The sequence below is a fragment of the Amblyomma mixtum genome, chromosome 2 (genome assembly GCF_055824585.1).
Source record: "Amblyomma mixtum isolate Tamu chromosome 2, ASM5582458v1, whole genome shotgun sequence".
Taxonomy (NCBI): domain Eukaryota; kingdom Metazoa; phylum Arthropoda; class Arachnida; order Ixodida; family Ixodidae; genus Amblyomma; species Amblyomma mixtum.
The window spans coordinates 92,108,020-92,127,643 of NC_143013.1; the positions used below are offsets into that span (position 1 = coordinate 92,108,020).

Genomic DNA, 19,624 nt, shown 5'->3' on the forward strand with positions numbered 1-19,624 from the left:
CATCGAACGTTATTTGCCTACTGGAAGGATCAGAGACACCCGTTAGCCATGTACCCAGAATTTGACTAAGGCTCTATTCACTCACGCATGCCTGCAGATGTATTAATTGACCGACTGTTGTTAACTTCCACATAAACCCCGCCTCGCTTTTTGTGCCATTCGCTTGTATGCATTAGGAACGCTTACGTAAGTACAAGCATTACACTTCGTGACTTTGTTTTAACACAAACAATGGATAGAAAAAATAGAAGGCATGCGCAACGTAAATTGCATTGCTAAAGTTTACGTTGCAAAATACACTTAGGGAACGCGTGCTGAGGCCTCGTTTCCGTATACACTACATTAAATTTGAAGTTCCTGCGTACATTGGATATGTATTGGAATCTCAAGAAACAAGAAAATCAAATTCAATCTTCCGCATGAGTCCCGGGTCTCCTTGGGCATCACGTTTGTAAAAAATTCATCGTCCAGCCATGCGACCCCGGAGTGAACTGCAACGCTCCGGGATCCAAACAAAGAAAGGAGATACAAAGTTTTGAAAGAAGTCAAGCTTCGCTCTTTACACCGCACGTGCTTTAGATCACCGCCGAGCTGTCTCGAGCATGAAAGCGTAATGTTCTGGGGCACAGGGGAACGATATGGCAGAAATCGGCGAGCCGTGTGATTCAACAGACGCGAAGGACGCGCTCGGCCGTGGTGGCCAGCTTCCGGTGAGCTTTATCGAGTTCCTGCGACGAAGAACCAAGGCGACGACGCCATAAATCCTTCACTGTCTTTCGCGCGCGTAGCTATGTCCTGCGCCCGCTTACCCCGTGTCTTGATCCGAGCCGGTCACTATATCGCTAGATGTTTTTTAAACACGCAACAGCTTGTGACCAGGCTGATGTGTATCGTCAGCTTCTGGCTGTTCTCTTGAGTACCTGTCTTTCTTGAGGCTGATCGATTTCCGTGGGCCTTCGTACGTGATTCGCGGAGCTGGCGAGTTATTCAGGAGGCTTAATTTATTTGGAGAGGCTGTTTTGCTCTCAAGTTATGTGAATCAACCATCAAATAATAAGCGGGAGATCTGGATGTTAGGAGTGCGCTTTTACGAAATCGCCCAGGCAGGGCTAAGAGGTTCACCTGTAGCATAATGTAAAGCATGCCAGAGCTCCACTAGGACAAATTATTTAGCATTTAATTTTTGATAGTGCCGCTGAGAACAAAATGAACGTCACGTATTGTAATAAATTCCAATTTGTTGATCAGAAAGAGACCACTTTTTCCTGAAATCTAGGTCTTGTAGACAAAACAAGAACGAGAAATGAAAGGCTCGTATAGCAACTACAGGTCATTCCACAAGTAAATCGTGCTAACGAGAAACTATCTCACAGAAGCGACAAAGCGAAGGATAACACGTTTTAATGTTAGTTGAAACTTCGTATTCTGACCCGTAATGTACACTTAGGAGAGTAAAAAATTAAACTGAGAAAAATAGGCGGATGAAATGTAACACTGCGTACGCCAGTTTCGAAGTTGTGAGTTCGAACCGTGTGCCGGAAAATTATATGCAGCTTAACTCCGAACAGCTGGCAAAGGAAAGTGCCTGCCCCGACTGGAAAAAACATGAGCAGAATCACCGCATACCCAGCTATCTTAATTCGCTATGAACGTAACTCTGATAAAGTTGTCCCCAGTGTTCCATTCAATGCCGCTGTTTCCTAGGGCCATCCGCAATTACGTGAAATTTTGTCCGCAGCCGAAAATCTTTCTTCAGCTCAAGAACACGAAACAAAACTAGAAACTATTGCTCCAACCACCGCAGATTAACTGGAAAAATCAGGAATGCCAGTTTAGGAGCGCTCTAGGAAGTTTTAAGGTTCAGTCTTCAGGAGCGCTCTCTTCTGAAATTGTTGCGTTCTTAGTAAAGGCTCTTGCTAAGTATGCCTAAATGCGAAAAGTAATTTGGTGCTTCATAGAGAGAATGTCAGTAGCGATGGAATTTGGTTAAACACGTAATAAGGGAGTGGAGGCCTACAGAGACTGTGACTTCCAGACACCCGCCTGAAACCATCTGAGAGTTTCATAAGAAAAATTTTCGAGGCTGTTTTATTTCGCTGTTTTATTTTTTTTTTCCAGGCAGCACACGTAAAAAGCTGCTTTACGTTAAACACAGCGGGAGACACGACGAAGTAGTGTTGTGGTGACCCTGAATCGAGGAACCTTTTAACGAAGTTTTTACAAGAAGATTTTAGGTTTCTTGCCTGCCATATGTATGCACCTTATACAAAACAGCTTATATTTACTTTAGCTGCGCCAACAACGCTAGTATCAGCTGTTTAAGGTGGAGTTATGACCGACCTTCATGCAAGAATATCTGCGAACTACCTGGATTGCTTAATCAAGAAGTGAAAACTTTGCGATGTAGCTCAAGTTTGCTACCTTTTTTACTTTGAAAAGTGCTTTAAGCCTTATATGCGTTGCGTCGAATCTTCTCGATCAGAAAGATGCAGTATCCTATCAAATGCACTTCATTAACTTTTGTTCAAGTTTATATTTCCTGATATATCGACTATTTATTCTTAGAGGAAAGTCCGTCATAAAATATGGCGATTGATCACGCTGGATCGCGACGTTGCCAAAAGCACTGCGCGTGCGTGCACTTATATAATACCTGGTTGGCTCTCTTTATGCTTGTCTACTGTACAGAAAGACCAGCTCTTCTTGCCCATATGTATTTCTCGGGAGTTGAAAATAAATGAGGAGACACAGGATCTACGAAAAGCAAAATGCAGACGCCGCAACGATGGCGTGAAATTGCGCATCTAAAGTCAATACCCGCGCATCTCGGCAGCTGCGGTTGAACCATGGGCCCCCCGCGAAAGGATGAACGCCATATGCGCGCCTGCGTGTCCGCCCGAGGGGGCTTCTGCTGCGGCGAGGATGACAAACGCGCCCCTTTTTTGTTGTTTAGAGCCACGTATATACTTTGCCTGCAGCCTCCTGTCTTGTATTCGACCGTTGAGCGGCCGGCCGTCCTGCGTGCTGCTCTCGAGCCGGGTTATTTCATGCGGCCGCAGCAACAGCTGCATGTTTCCGAGCACCGCGGAATGGAAAACAAAGGAGCCGTGGCCTATTCGGCGCTCTTCGTTCCATTTCGCCGCTACGTGCTTGCCTCCGCTCGCTGTTGACGCAGAAACAACAACTGGCCGCGCGGTGTCGAGCCTCGCGTGGGCCCGGCGTACGGGTCGAGGCTCGCTCTTGCGAGAAACGGGTTCACCTTCATACCCGTCTGTGTTGCCCCTTGTGGCATACCGTAAAATTGCGTGTATAATGGGCAGCTTCTGGTTTGCTTTATGCAGACACGCTAACACTCGATTGAGTTGTGCGAGTAAAAAACTGCACTTGAAGCCAAATTAGAACCAACTCGTTTTGTGTAGATAGAGAAGCTTAGTCCCCTTGCTCGTAGTTTCCAAGGGGTGGCGTCCTTTTCCGGTTATGTGTTTCGTACAAAATTTTTTTCCCTGTGTTGTTAGTCGCCGAAAGACGAACTATTTAAACGTTTATTTCTTTCTGGTTCAGAATGCATTTAAATGAGGGAATTGTTTGTATTTTTTTTCTTATGAAGCAGCCTTCGGCAGGCGGCGTGTATGCTGTACACAGGTACGGCCTGCTTGAACTCCATTGGTTTCCTAGGAGTCACGAAAATATACGCAGCGGCAATAGGCTTGAACAGAACCCTTGTGTTCTGTTCAAGAACAAAGGGGTTCTGTTGTTCAAGAACAACAGAAACCTATTGGTGCGTCATTATCGCAGGCCAGAAAAGAAAGATTCGTCAATATACAGCAGGCACTCGGAAAAAAATTTCCCACTATTACTGCCATAAGGTGAAAGAAAAATTAAGACAGAAACAAACATTTCGAAATGAGCAACTCCGTCACGCAAAGCCTTGCATTCATTTATGGAGGAAAAACAAATTTTTCTGGCTCGTTTTAAGACCAAAATGAGGAACTCGTGGTGGTCGCAGTCACTTGCATTTTATGTGCTTATCATGTTCGTGTACATAGGTATTGCTTTTTCCAATTCCTTGTTTAATTTATCGCTCTCTGGAAAAAAGGGTGAGGAATATATGCACACCGCACTTCCCGCCATAACCACCCAAACGCTGTTTACACGGACCGGGCCCACACACCACTACTTTTCAGCAATAATTTTTTAAGAAGAGAGCCGATGATTGGAATGACCTTCAACCGAAGTGGCGACAATTGTCAAGGCTCATCCCTTCAAATCTGCTGTTGAAGAAACACGTTAATTCGTCTAAAAGCATTGTCCATCATTCATCCATGTATAATGTTTATTGCCATTTGTTACCCCACCTCTCTTGTAATGTCTCGTGAAGGGACCCTTGAGGTATAACAAACAAACAAACAAACAAACAAACAAACAAACAAACAAACAAACAAACAAACAAACAAACAAACAAACAAACAAACAAACAAACAAACAAACAAACAAACAAACAAGCAAACAAGCAAACAAACAAACAAACAAACAAACAAACAAACGAACGAACGAACGAACGAACGAACGAACGAGTTAAAGTTAGCGGCAGTAGGAGGGCTAATCATGACAATTCCACTCTGTACTTCATTAAAGCTACCACTTTTGGCACAGGCCAAGTTTTCACTCAAGAGGAACATCTTGTGTGATGATGACTCCCAGCCGTATTACGGCACGTTGTGAAACCCTAGGTTTATTTTCCTGATTGAATAAGAGGTAATGCGTGCTACAGAGAATTGAGGCTGTGCCGAAAAACCAAGCTGTATTTTTCTGTCGTGAAAATATCAGCAATTTTTTTTTCAGACTTTTGATATATATGCACAACTCCACACAAGATTATCGCCATATAGTAATATAAGGCGCAGTATATCCTTCTGCTGATTAACAAAATATTTGTCCAGAACCTTTTGTAATATTGGAGCTGTCCACGAGTCCTCGGTTAGTGATAAATGTAAACAGTCGGAGGTGATTTGTTCGGTAAATCCGTACTCCGGTGGTAGATTACGGCGCGAGGTTAGCTCTTTTACGCGTGAGCATAGAGCCATGCTTTTTTTTTCTTGCAATAGCATGAAAAAAGTTTTGAATATCTGAAAATAATTTAGATTGCAGGAAATCGAACTTTTTTGAAGCTAGGACCACTTTAAGTTCTCTGTTTATTTAAACTAACGGGAGCGCCCAGCATACGTTGCTCGCTGTAGCGCAAGATTAAAGTGGATTTTAGTTCGCGAGAATATTTGGAGGAAGCTGAGCAGCAGTGAACACAAATAAATACCATATAATTTAATCGCACAAAGTCCGATGATCGGAGTGTGCCTCCATCCTCACCTGCTTTCCCGTTTCTTCGCTTTCGTGTTTTCTCTTTGAGTGTCTCGAATGGTAACATATCGAGAGAAATATTCACGCCTAAAGGCTTTAGGGAGATTTTCCCAAACAATCAGGGGTCACTGGACTTCGCATGCAGGGAAATGGAAGGCGCTTTATTATTAGATATTTAATGGGTAAGGAAATTAATTCTATTTCAGTGTAGATTGAACGACGAGCGTTAGTATTTGTAAAAGCTGTAAGGTGGTGCATGCTTATCGGTAAAAAAAATTCAGGGGGCACTTTGGCTCTCTAAACTGCTGCAAGGCGAAAGCATTTCCTGGCCACTGTTTTGTTTTTGTTTACTTTTTTATTTTTCATGTTTTGTTTTTCTTTATTTTTTGCCCCTTTTCTTAATTTTATTGTTTTTTTATTTTATTTCACATCTTATTTTTCTTTTGTTTTTATTTTTGTTTATTTTCTTATTTTTATTTTTTTATTTTCTTTCTTGACTTTACTCCTTTTATTTTATTTACGAAGCCCATGCATTCACTAGATGCGCCTTTATTCATGCTGGAACCTTGAGCCTTTTAAGCAGTGACGCCGAAAGGCGGACGAATCTGCCGACGCGTCTGTCGACACGGCTGCCGACGCGTTTGCTAACGAGAGTATGAGGCATGAAAGGCTTTCGGCTTAAAATCTCTGCAAGCTAATTTGTAGCAGCCAGATAGTTGAGGCTTTTGATGCGTATTCATTAGACGGAGGGCAGCACGCGACAAATACAGAAGAATGCGAAACAGGGGCCGTATATAGATGGCAGGATGCAGCTGCGCTCCAACAGTCTTTGATTTGGCGACAGGTGTTAACCCTAGTGCTGTAATATGGCACGAGGGTTCCATCGGGCTTGTGCGTGTCGCGCCCTCATACAGATAGCACAAGGATGCAAGTTTGACAAGGGTAATATGGCTTTCTCTGTTTACATTTCTTTTTTAATGCGACAGCACTGAAGTTTCCCTCTTGCACAAACCAACCGGGTTTCTTTGCGACTGAATTCCATGATTGTTCGAGACTGTTGTGACGTCATCAGCACCTCAAGTTTTCTAGATTGCGGACTAGAATATTGGATTAAGAGAACTTCTTGCTGGGCTAGTTGGTAATTCATTGTAAAAGTAAAGGCGTCAAAAACCACACACACACAAGACCAGAGAACGGGACAGAGCTCCACTCACAGCTAGTTTATTTTGCAGAACCCAGATACATATATACACTTAGCCTTGCGCAGGCGCTGGCTAAGTGAAATGAGAAAATACACAACCTATACTACTATCGCAGATTTGTCGCATCACATCGTATTAATGCCTTCACATGAACTGATGGTCAGGTGATAAGTAACATGGTGGACACAGCGCACGCACTAAAAGCTGGAACAGTCTAAACAGTGGTAGTGTTTTAACGTAGTTAAACCGAGTGAAAGGTGAAAAAGCAAGGGACCCTGAGGGTTTCAATGTCATCATCAAGGTCAACCTCCCACTGGCTCCAGCTGGCGCGAGATTGTTTTGAACACACCCGAGCTTCATTCCATTGGCTGCAGCTTGCGTGGCGCTCCTCCGAACTAACCCGAGCTTACACGAGTTACTCCTATGCTTCACACAAGATTTTTGACTGGTACCATGTTAAGTACTGCTTTCGCCCTAAAAAAATTTCAGTGTTTACGCTCTCCTGAGCCACGCGTTAAACTTAGTGACATCTGTTCCGGAAGTGCTGGCAGCCTTTTGCTAATGCCGAAGACTTACAAAGTTCGTCGCAGCCAAGCTGAGTTGCAACAACGGTAACAAAGGGCGCTCGGTAACGTGTCTGGTGTTACTGTTCCGGACAAGACTGAACATGAGATTACGTGTGAGCAGTCACGAAACCTGATGTCGAAGATATCCGTGACGTGACTTAATGTGATGAACGTCACGGAATTCTGTGCACAACGGCTAAGCTGTAAAAGAGTATACCAATTACTGTACTGTTTTTACCAGCTATTTACACAATGTAGATTCTGTGAGGAGAGAAATCCATTCTTTGGCAAAAAGTAGAACTACATCCACACTTCCTATCTGGGGAAATGGAATTGGAGGATGGTTCTACTTTTTTCGTTCCTGTAGTGCGGCAGATGTGTAGGTTCTCTTGTAACATGCACCTATCTTAAAGTACTTCCGTGGCTGAATGTAAGTAAAGGTATCACCTAAGAGGCGGGGAGAAAGTGATCTACAGGCTTTGTGAAAAGTTTACAGCCCTGGAGAGTTTGTTTCTCGGCCATCTGGAAGGAGAGAAGTTTCGTCGTCACTCCTTGAATGGTTAGGATGATGCAAGGGCCTTACTACTTAGCTTTGATTCAAAGCCCTCTGGACTTTAAATTAAACATTTGAAAACGGCGTTACCTTAAGAAATAATTTTAATAAGTGCCATTCAGTGAAGGCTGCACTTGAGGCGTGGAAGTCTCAGAACCTCTGTTTTTACATCTATTTCAAAACATGTGCATTTCAAGGAAAATGCTTCGCGGTACTAACCTGTGCTGCGACTGAAGCAAAACACTGCCACTATATACCTGTAAACGTTCAATATTTGCCACCTTATATCACTTTAAACACTTCCCAATGCACTGTTAGTTAGGTGTTAGTTAGGTGTGAATGCTGGATATGACCATCACTGAAGCTACCCTGCATTTTAATTACTAGTGATCATCCAGCACGAGGCCAGTCGTGGTCATTTAAAAAAAAGAGACGTTCAACACACTAAACTTTATGAAATTTTCTAGCAATGAAAATTTTATGCGGTATGCAACATTTTCCTGGCTCCTTTCATTATTTGCGGAGCTGTACCAACCATAACGCGGTCGCCATCTGCGACTTACTTGCCAGTTGGATGTCAGGGTTTGGATAGTTCGATAGTTCAGGTTTTGGTAAAGTTTTCTAATAGAATAGTTATATACAATCCTGAACAAGGGTGGGCACTGACTTTGACTAGAAGGAGTGCGCCGGTTCTTGATAAAGGAGTTAAATATAGAGACAAACTTTACTCCATCTAAAGGGGTTCCTAGCTCTACATTACTTCTAAGGGTGCATGGCTGCAAAGAAGAGGGTACTTTTGTGTATGCACATTATATTCCTGCTCTACCATGCTAAGGTTACAACGAAGCTGAATTCTGAACTAATGAAATAAGTTCTCTTCAGGCTCGCGCAGAAGCACGAACGCTACTCTGACATTAGGCACCGCTTGATCGAAACAAGAAACATTGCCCTTTCCCTAGTAGTCCCTAGCATGGCCTGAGCCACTGTGACCCAGCCTGTACAGGCTAAAGTAAGTGTACCTCAGGAGATTTCAAATGCGGTGCTGGAATTTCCCTCAACACTAGAAGCGAGGCCGCAGCAGCCACCTGAGATATTCAGATATTCAGCGTTTCAAAAAATTGGCCTGTGTGAAAGGCTAGGTTTAGTGGCTCTGTCGTGTCCTGCTCGAGCTTGATAAGTAGCAACTTTCGTGCTGTAGCTGGAGATAAATAATTTCGGTGTTTGCGCGGTTCCTCACGGCACACGATGTGCCGAGGTAGCAAGAGTATTTAAGCTTCTCAGCTGAGCAAATCTACCGGGCATCCCAGCTAAAGGTAACCAAAGTTTTAAAGAAGGCAAAGTGTGCATGTACAGTGAAAGCAAGTGAGGCCTGTTGAGAGCTATGGGGCCTGGTGCGTAATTTTTTTTTGTTCTCCATACCTAGTGAATAGTAAAGGCAAACTAGATAATATTTTTTAAAAATTTCTGGCATTAAAAAGACAGCCTTCAAAAACAACTGGTTGAAATGTTTTGCACAAAGGTACAGTCTAGATATACTACGTTTTTTTAGCGGCCTTAAAACGTGACTCTCACAGTCACAGCTCTTGCCACATGACAGTAGTGAGGTTTCAGGGTCCCAAGGCGCGTCTGAGTGAATGAAATCCTTTCCTGTGTGAAACGCTGTCCATGAAGGGGCCTTGTGTGTGCACTAGGTGAGAGATATTAGCCACCAGCTCTCACGTGGAAGCTCTGTTTTTAAAGCCGGTAAATAAAATTCCGCAAAATGGTAACTTGTTGCAAATTTTGCAATCACCTATTTTTCCAAACTATTAACAACTTGTTACTTTACACTGTGCTCGTGGAATCATTATTAAAGTAGTTTACTATCTTTAGTAATCAAGTGCCTGAAGAAAATTAAAAATGACTTTAGACTAGGGCACGCGACTGTAAACAGTCCTCCCTTAGTTTCGCTTGGGTTAGGATACACCTTTTTTTAAAGCTTGGTTATTAGCTGAAACACTTAGTGTATTCAAAGTTCTGTGGTGACGGGTACAGCATGTTTACGTTTTCGATTACAGCGTTTATAGGTCTGCTATTCCTTCATCACTCACATATATTGAAAATGAAGGTTAATCATTGCTGATTATTCATTCCGTAATGCGGTTCTTTTTACGACAGGCACTTTATTACTTTGGCACAGACGAAAAAGAAAACAAGTTCACAGTATGGAGCGCAGCTATAAACTGGTTAATTCTTGACAAGAAACATCTGTCTGCGAGGTGGGACATCTGCCACAGGTGCGGTCGCGTACTTCTATCTCTGGTGAGATGCCTGCCGTTTAGTGCACACATAAGATCTAGGTTGATGTCGCGAGGCGCCAATCTTTGTGTATCTCTTTGAAAGTGGTCCTCTCATCTACATTTTGCTTATCAGGGCGCAAACTTTCTTTTCTTGTCGGAAACTAATCATTCTACGACCTACAAGCTGTTCAGAAGGTTGGAAGGTTTCAGTGCTCCTTGATTTTACTAACACTCTGTTCTCGTGTCCTTTTCCTCCCTCAGGCGTGGTGTACGACCAGGCTCGGTCTTCGGAGGACGAAAAGCTTTTGACCCAAGCACTCGACCGAGCGAACCTGAATGCCAGCGATGCTACATATGCAACGCCGCCGCAGGGTGGAAGCACTGCGACCCAGGTCCCCGCCACTTCGGCCAGGACCCCGCACCTAAGCCTGGCTGTAGTAAGGCTGGAGCCGGATGACCTCTTCAGATCAGCAAAGAAAGGTTGGCGCGCAGGCTTACTTTTGGACGCATGCCGCATTAATGATGTAAAGCAGGGGTTTCTATACTGTTTGCAGTGTTTAACTTGACAGCAGGTCCTCCATCATTTCGCTTGGGATTTATCGCCAATCAATGTGCCTAAACCAGCCCCGAAAAACGGTGCTGAGGGACTTTTGGTACCTTTAATGCAAGGTAGCCACATCGATCATTTCGTGGAAAAAGGCCGTGCTTAACCATCGCTTGATGATTACGCGCCCATCCGAGGGCACTCACGTCGCTCCCACCGTCCGGGGCACGTCGCTGCGTTCTCATATCCAGTATCGGAGAGACGCGTCTGCGCAGTTCTGGAGGAGTAATCCCACGACTGTCGCCTTGTCTTTCGGGCAGGATGCCCAGACATCCATGCGTCTCGCGTCTGTCACGGCGCACACTGCAGTAATGATGCCCCTCGGACGTCGTGGGTCAATTATCTACCTGCGACATAATAAGCTCAGATCTGTGGGCAGTGAACTTTTTTCTCCCTCATACTGTTGTTCGTGCTTCGGCTTTGCGGTTTCGCCCCCCCCCCCCCCCCTTACGCGGAAAATTCCTGCGCTGCAAGAGTTCATTTGCTTGTGTTTTAAGTTATTCATTAGCACAAAACATGTCTTCCATCTGGCCGGAGCCATCAGTCGGATTGATACGACACACGGTGAACTGAAAGTCACAGTTGTGATTGTTCTGCCCCTCATGAAGCTACTGCAAAGAGGTTGCCGACCCTAGCCATTTTGCCCCCTACAGCAAGTATAACCATTGTAACGGTCAGGAAGCGGCAAAGCTGTCAGCGAGGGTCGGTGAGAACGTAAAGCCCTGCTGAGAAAGTTTTGTCTTCACATACACTGTTTAGAGCTTATACCAGACTTTTGAATGTTTGGAACATTCTAGGTACGACTTTTCACGCATATAGAGCCAATAGAATCTCGATTATATTTTGATTTTCACTACCTGCTCGTGTTCGCAACTAGTGAAATTCCCTAGCTCCTTCAGACGGCCGCAAAGAAAACTGATTAAGTTTCGCACCTGCCACGTGTGTCATTGTCTTTTTGCTATATTCTTGTCTCAAAAAGACTCTGTTTAATCTGTAGAACTGGTTTCTTTGCGAAACAGTCGCAAACGTTAGCATGCTAGCATCGCAGAGCAATCAACACAACAAAACTGGGCAGCCATTTGGACATGCAAAAGCTGATGAACACTTTCGAGAAGTCAAGCTGCCCATGCGCTAGTTTTCTGGTCGTCGTTAAAGAAAACTCGCGGTGAAAATCAAGGCGTCTCCCTTTCGCCGTACCTAAACTTGTATACAACAATAATTGCTAATCGTATATATCTCGGAATTAAAGGAAGGTATTGGTTAGGACAGAAAGTGCCACCTTTTTATCAAAAAATTGCTCTGAGGGCCGTTAATTAAGCAATACTATGCAACTTTGTAGTTGGAATAGTTTGAGAAATAATGCAGTAAGGTAACAAGACAAAAACTGCTGCAAATTGTAGACCACGTTTTCAATCACGGGAGATGTTTAGGCATTACGTGCATGCTTAAAATTGGAAAGCTCTCGCGCAAAATTCGTCTTGCACGCAGTCTCCTGCGAAACGCGCTGATGTGTGAAAACACCCCGACTTCTGGGCGACATCCAACCTTTGCAGTTAACCGGGCTCTATAAGTAAACATATTTTGCAGAGGTTTAAAGTGCGGCTCTTTTAAAGTTTGACATTGTATATTTTAGTGAACTCCGGGCTCGCCTCTGGCTGTTGATTTCTGCTTATAATACACCGGAAGTAACCGTGCGTACTTATCTTTCGAAGACAGCGGGTTGTCAACAGCCGCAGTTCCATTGAGCAGTATAAAAGGGCGCTGCGCTATATTTTACCTTGTCTGAGATAACTTCAAAGGAGAGGCTTGTCCGGGAGCACTCCAGATGGAAACAATATACAGAATCATTATGCCGGTGTACCAACAAGAAATACACAAAAAAATAAACGTTTTTAATCTTTATGGAATATCCGGGTCTTTTTGCGTAAAGAAGGCTTTCATTCGATCCTAAAAGCCTCTTTTCAGGAGCACAGTCAGCGATCGTTTTCAGCTTATCGCATTATAAACATTGACTTTCAGTATATTCTCATCCTTTTAAGGTTTGCATGGTCCTAAAGATAACTTCTCGTTTCTCTAGCCCAGAACACGAAAATGGTTTTGACCCCATAAAAACATGCGCTGCTTTAGTGATGGACCTTCTTTTTCTGGATGCTTCTCCAGAAGAGATGTTCACAAAGGCTTTGTCACGAGACTCATGGTTCTTGGTGTTTTGTGCATACATCACTAAATTATCAAGCTCTGAGCAGTAGTTAAAAGCGGCACAGCTTATCTACATTTATATATTTATCCAAAGTATGTTTAAAAAGAGTGTAGTAAGGGCTTCTATTTTTCATAGCAGCTCGCACAGCGATGAAGCCTTAAAACATTTTTGGCTATTACTAACTTTTCTACATTGCTATGCTCTGATGCCGAACAGATTTGGACAGAAGTCCCTTTTCATACATGTTGAAAGGGCTTCATTAGCTGCGGAACTTCGCACCTTGGCGCGAGGTACCGCTTATAGTGTGAGAGCAAGAGAACGCCTTGCCTTAATTCCTGCCACCAGTTCATGATGTGTCACGTGAACACTGTCACGTGATGTGTCACGCAAGCTAAGCGCTCCAATATGCTAAGCCACACTGAGCCGAAGCCTTCGTTCAACCAGATCTGGATTAGGTATTCATAAAGCCTAACTTAAGAGCACGATGCCGGCTCAGAAAAAAGTCTCTCGGGGCTCGTGCAAGTGGTGAAGTAGAGAGTTGACGAAAAACTAGTGTCGCTTGCTGTGGCTTCAACGTTCTAGGACGTGCCTGTGTACCTGAACGTGAGTTTCAAAGTAATCTAAGTTAGTTTTTCGGGAGGGTGGGAGGTTGACCACGTGCCATCAGCTTCCCCAGTGAATTGCCTTTGTTGTATGCAGGGCTTTTCTGCAGTATTCAAATAAGCTGCGTGTGTGCTCTTAGCGAACAGGGAGCGAAACCGAGGAAGATAGTTAGGGTGCAAGGGAGCTCAGCGGGAAACAAGCGGGGAGGGCGAATGGGGAATCAGGGGAGAGGCACGAAGCTAACAAAAGCGAGAAAGAGCGAACGGAGTTGTATAATGAGCGCAGTCCTCCATTACACAGCTGGCCTGGCCCCCTTTCAACACGAGCGTGCTCGGTGGACCCGGGGTCAGCGAGCAAGTAATGGCTTCGCACCGTCCACGCCTTCCCGCGAGCACGCACAGTGCTTCGGAAGAGGTCTCCGCCGAGCACAGCCGGAGGAGTTCGGGTCATTCTCGTCTGCGGCGCGCAGCCGACGATTTATCGCCCCGTATCTCCAGCTGCCTGCTTTTTCCTTCGCCTCCCCTTTGTTTCTTCGCGTTTTCCTCACTTTCTTTGTTTTTTTCCCGCTAATTTCTATCAGTCATCTCTCTTCTTCTTTTTATTCCTGCTTTATTATTCTGTTCTCTTTTTTTTTCTCCTGCATTTTCACTTCTTTCCTTACGCTTTCCCTCTTGTTTTCCTTTTTTTCTGACTTCCTTCTGTCGTCCTCTTTTTTTTACGCCTTCTTTAATTTCTCTTTCCTTCTTCCTTCCTTCATTGTCTTCATCACATGTTTTCCTTTCTTGCGTCCCTTTGATTCTCAGTTCCTTTCTTTCTTGCCCCCTGTAGTGGCTGCACTTGTAGACAAGGAAATAGAAGTGATTACAAGGACACATGACAAACAGAATCGTACGCAGTGTGGATGAGCCCAGCGGTCACAACAGATAGAAGTGCCGCCGAAGAAAGAGGTTAACTTGCCTGGCAGAGGCGAAAACACAATAAGCAAGATATAAGAGAAGGCAGGCATGTTAAAAATGGCCTTTGGGACCCCTCCGAGGCGCAGATGATTCCGAAAATGGATAACATACATAATTTACGAGAGTAACAGGCAGCGTCACCGTTAGACATTTGTCTCGACGACGATAAATGGAAAGATTAAGGCTGGGCGTATTTCACGGAACCGATGTAAGAAATGTTGGCCTGTATTGATGGCGTACACAAAAATGAAAATATTGGTCAAAAGACTAAGCTATAATTGTTCTCTGCGCCACAAAACGTTGCAGTCAGGCAAGAATGTTTATTCGAAGTACATAAATATGCGTACAAAAACGTTGAGACGTCAATTCATCTTTTGAAAGTTTCTCGCAGGAGGCATACAGAGGCTCTTTTGTCACTAGGGAAGGGGCGGGAAAGCGGATGATCGATGATCGAAAAGTGGGTGTGGCCCTTGGCCCGTAATGAAAGGACCCCATAAGGAGCCCAGCAGGCAAAGGTTAAAATAAACTAAACCTAATATAGTTCAGCGGTGATGTTTTTGTATGAATGACCCTTTGTTTTCCTTTTTATGAAAAGAAAAGTCCTTCCCACACGCCAATCTGTAAGCGATGAGTGAAATCGTTTGGAAGGGCTCTGATTTAATTTCGCCGATTCCGGATTTTTCATGTGAAGCGTGCTGAAATACAAGTATATAGGTGTTTCTCTATTTCGCTTTCGTCGAAATGCCAGCTGCGTGATCGGAATTTAATCCTCGGAGATTTGTTGAGTTCGCGACCTACAGGGCCTTTATTCAAGATCGGGTAGTGATGGGCATATCAGCTGAATTGAATAACATAGGAGAACCACCGGCTGAAATTGCTCAGTATGTCTTTCCTTAGATCTGTGCGCGTTTTTCTGTGGAGAAATGTGCCAGTCATCGAATTTTTTCGCTGCCAAGTACTCCCGAAAAAGTCCTGGTGATATGAAATATGAACTCACTCGGTGCAATAGCACTTTTTCTTTAAGTAAAAAAGGGGATATAACGCAAAGCTGAGTACACTAGAAGCCCACACTATCAACTAGCGGGCTGACAAGCATAAGGTCATGAAGGGCTCGTTATGACATACTTAAAAAAAAAACAGCAGTCTCCGAAGCCATGTAAAGGTTAGGTAATATTAGTGTTTAAATTTGTGGCGTTGATCAATGCGAAATTAGTATTATAATCATGTTTTATCTTAAATGCAATTTATTAGAAAGTAGAAAAAGGGTCAAGCTATTGGGTTTCGAACCTTAAGCAACGGCCTTCGTATGTCGCGTACTGTCCTCTGCCAACTGAGCTGTCGAACAATCCACTATCGACTGTATCCGTGTTACGTGTAATAGTTTATTAGCACATTCAACTAATTTTATCTTCGAAGTTTAATATTAATCAGTGTGCCAATAAAAAATGCTTCTTGAATATTATGAATTCCAACCAATTCACCAAATATTGTACTATGAGTAAAATTCGCCTGCAGTAAACAAAAAAATTATGCAGAAGATAAATGCCGCTCAGTAGAATATCACAAGGTGGAAAAATTCTTTGCTGATGAATAGTATAGGTGTTTCACTGAAAGACAGCATAATATTTTGTTCAATACGGAAGGCCTTCAACATTTCCTGTCTCTGTTTTCATCTTTAGGTGTCCAGGTGAAGCCTACATGTGGAACAAGATTTCAAATATGGTAGGGGTGACCCCGCACAGGGATGAAATTTCTTCGACGGTGAAGTTTCCGTGAAACCTGTATAGATTTTCATTGTAGTGTTATGGCTGCGCTCGTGAAGGTGCTAATCAGCAACAACTTCTCTGTCTCGTCATTCTGTAGCCTCGGTCAGTATCGCGGCCGCAAATAGCGTCATGAGTAACCAGTTTGAGTAGATAAAATTTCCGAGAGTACATCAGAGGTCACCTGTGATTAAAGGCGCTACTGTTTACGAGACTTTTTACCGGACCTACGGGTGAACTAAGTCCACAAAGGGAACGTTTAATTATTTTGTTCATTAGAGTAATGCTAGCGATTACTGTCCGAGTGAAGTGAGCACAACGTTTAAGTTTGTTTCCTCCCCCTGCCAAACCATTTAGAATATTTAAAGTTTTTTTGCAGGAAATTATGAATTTTTTTTCTTGAGTGGAAACTGCGTGTTCAATTTCATATCGTGGTTAGAGTATCGTGGTAATTTCATATCTGGTGTCGCTGAGAACGACAGAAGCAGCAGTTATGCAGTGGTGGTTCGCCGTCGGTCAGGCTGAGAAGGGTCTCGCTCGGAGCAATGGCAATGCGGCTGGGTTAATGCAGATCTTCTTCACAGTGTTTGCACATGAACACGCATGAACAGTCGGCAAACAAAAATTTAGGGGACGCACGTCTTGGGAACCAGTTTATTTTCGCCCTTCCCGTCGAGCCAGTTGCGTGGTATTGATAACGATGGGGGAAACCTGCACTTAACCTCGTACTGCCACGCATCACCGTCAATCTGGTTACGTGACTACATTGCAATATTCATTCATTCATTCATTCATTCATTCATTCATTCATTCATTCATTCATTCATTCATTCATTCATTCATTCATTCATTCATTCATTCATTCATTCAATCAATCACTCATTTATTTATTTATTTATTTATTTGTTTATTTATTTAACCATACTGCCGGCCAATGCTTTGGCCCTAGCAGGAGGAGTTTTGCTGCCGACTGTAAATACCACTCGCTCCGATGTGCGCAGCAGAACCGAAGACTTCTAGCCCAACCGTTTTGTTTTATAGTTTGGAACGACGGACAGCATAGTTTTCTTTCGCTAAAGAGCACATATTATTTTTTTTCCTATTTAGGTGCCTGAATATGCTGGAATGCGGGTGAAGAACACACCTTATGCCGCAATGTTCTCGAGATGTAACCTAAGGACGGACTGCGTTCGGCTCTATCCTAATTGGTTCCTTTGCTTTTACACGATTGGTCCGCATTGCTTTTGACACCAAAGCTGACGACTGAGATGGTTTCTTAGCTGCTGGCGCTACCAATAAGAAAGACTGGCTAGCAGTCAAAATGATGTGGTAGAATCGAGCGCAATAATATCGATGCAAAGTATGCTCGTCCAGCAGACAAAAAACTTCACTTTTTGACTCCCGGGCTTTGGGAGCGATAAGCATAGTTTTATCGTAAACCGCTCTTGTAAAAGTGCGAAAGATAGCCGACAGTAAAGAATTCAGATGACGTGCCAGATTTCTCATCCGCTCGTTTCGTGATTCATTTTTTCCGTTGCACCGCCCGTTAAAAGCGCCTGTTACTTCAGGGCTGGTAACTAGGAAGAAAATGGTTAGCGAGCCTAGTTCATAGGAATTCATAATGTGGGTTAGACGCGCTGAAGACAGGACGAGTAGCAAGAAGCAGACATATTCGGCGCTCACTCGCAGCCCAAAATTTATGAGCTTATGGCGGCTTGTTCCAAGAATTTTTTTTATTTACAAAACAGGTCCGGGCATGCCAGTCTCTTGCTCTTGACCGCCGGCCTTGCGTGCTTGTAAGCCTCATTATGTAATTAGCGTAAGAAACACATATCCTCGGATGTGCTAGCAAAACGGATGTTCATTAATACAAAGTGGGTCAAAGCTAACCGGGAGAGAAGAAGAGTGTAATTAATACTAGTCGTAGTGGGAGACCCTAAGCTCGGGGTTGCTGTACAGATGCTTTTATTCTTGGAGCAGTTTTGATGAGTGTTTTATTCGCGCAAATAAAGGAATTTGGTCTGCTAAAGTTACTAGAGTCGGCCTCGGTAGTGTGAGGTCTGAGGGTTTTCTCGTCCTGGTTTTTGACAGTTAGCATCGTGATGTGCGGAGGACGATAGCACTTTGCAAAATTTTCATGTTTGGGATTGGTTGTGCGTAGAACCATGCATGGTGTGGGGCCTGAGTGGTCTGCGTAAGATCGTTGTTTGCATCGGTCGAAGTAGTGAACCTTCTTTGTTGAGTGACTTGCGTGGGAGGACGTATCTACCGGCGAGTTGCTGCTGTACTTTGAGTGTGCTGCGTCATTTGCAACGTTGCGCTATATTCCGCTCACTGGAAAGGCGTAGTATATAAGTGAATTGCGCAACAACTTAGACAGGACACAGAAAGAAACACATACAACAGTTCACGAGCGTGTTTCTTTGTATGTGTTTCTTTCTGTGTCCTGTCTAAGTTGTTGCGCAATTCACTTATATACTATGCAGAACCAACTAGCCCGACTACACGCTCTTCTGAACTGGAAAGGCCCGGTTAGTATCCACACCAGCAAACGTATGTCATTTCGTTTCCGCGAGGAAATCTCCTTCTCTACGAGTAAAGTTTCTTCGGAGACTCAAGTGCTCACAGACTTGTTATTGCAGCGAGAGCTACATTACCCACACTCTGGCCGTTTTGCTGTGAGCCTTCGGCGCCACTTGTGTGCATGCGCGAGGAGCGGAGTGACATCACAGCCGCGCAGCTTGTGCGCCGCATGCCGCGCCGCTCGTCTCCGACCGAGAAAAGCCGCCGAGTGACGTCACAGCTTCCGGCACCGCGTGCCGACGCTATAGTGTACTAGATTAGGTGTAGTGGGCCGAGGGAAGGCCCTGGTAGGCTGCGCGCGTGAAGCTCAAATCCCAGAAATCTCAAGCGGCCGCGAGGTGGCGCAGCTGCGCCTTTCACCTGGGGATTCCGGCGCGGCGCAGCGGCTGCTTGCCGGCTTGCCTGTCTCGACGTGCTTCTTGTGTGTTGACGCTTCGCTGTGCTCCGATGTTCGTGGTGTACTGTGTTTTTTCTTCACGATGAAGCCTCGACGCAGGAACTACTGCTTCGCGCCTGGTTGCAGGACGGGGTATAGTGGCGCTAAAAACTCGCCAAAACTTTCTTTGTTTGGAGTCCCCGATGACGAATGCAAGCGCCGGATTTGGGAGCGCAACCTTCATCGCGCTGACAAGGCTTTAGAAGTGACTGACGCTCTTTGTGAGTTGCACTTCGAGGATAAGTACATTTTGAGAGACTATGTGCATGTAATTGATGGAAAAGAGGTGCGCCTTCCGCGTGCAAAGCCATCGCTTTCACCGGACGCCGTGCCCACTATACTGCCGAACCTTCCGAAGTATCTTTCGAAGAAGCCCACTCGAGATCGACGTAAGTAGGCATTTAGCAGTTTTTTCTGCATATTTGAAAGCATAGTTTGATGATTTACATTTCTGCTGTTTGCTTTTGCAGAAGGATTGAGAAGCTGATTAATCTCATGACATCCCGGTATGCAGCTCAGGCATT

The 19,624-nt window shown here is 44.3% G+C and overlaps 1 protein-coding gene across 2 annotated transcripts in view; it reads left to right on the forward strand.

Annotated features, from left to right (window-relative positions):
- The window catches only part of LOC149360174 (glutamate receptor ionotropic, kainate 2-like), a 104,192-nt gene that overhangs the window by 37,305 nt on the left and 47,263 nt on the right, over positions 1-19,624 (forward strand). Inside the window, exons 1-2 of one of the 2 annotated variants that reach the window (XM_089572198.1) lie at positions 10,361-10,435; positions 15,998-16,040. Coding sequence is in view for 1 of the 2 variants with exons in the window: in XM_089572197.1 (XP_089428323.1) it covers positions 10,217-10,435 (219 nt within the window). In the remaining variant the exon portion in view is untranslated. Of the gene's footprint in view, positions 1-10,216; positions 10,436-15,997; positions 16,041-19,624 lie in introns of those variants that run through there. The other variant, XM_089572197.1, reaches the window with a different exon arrangement.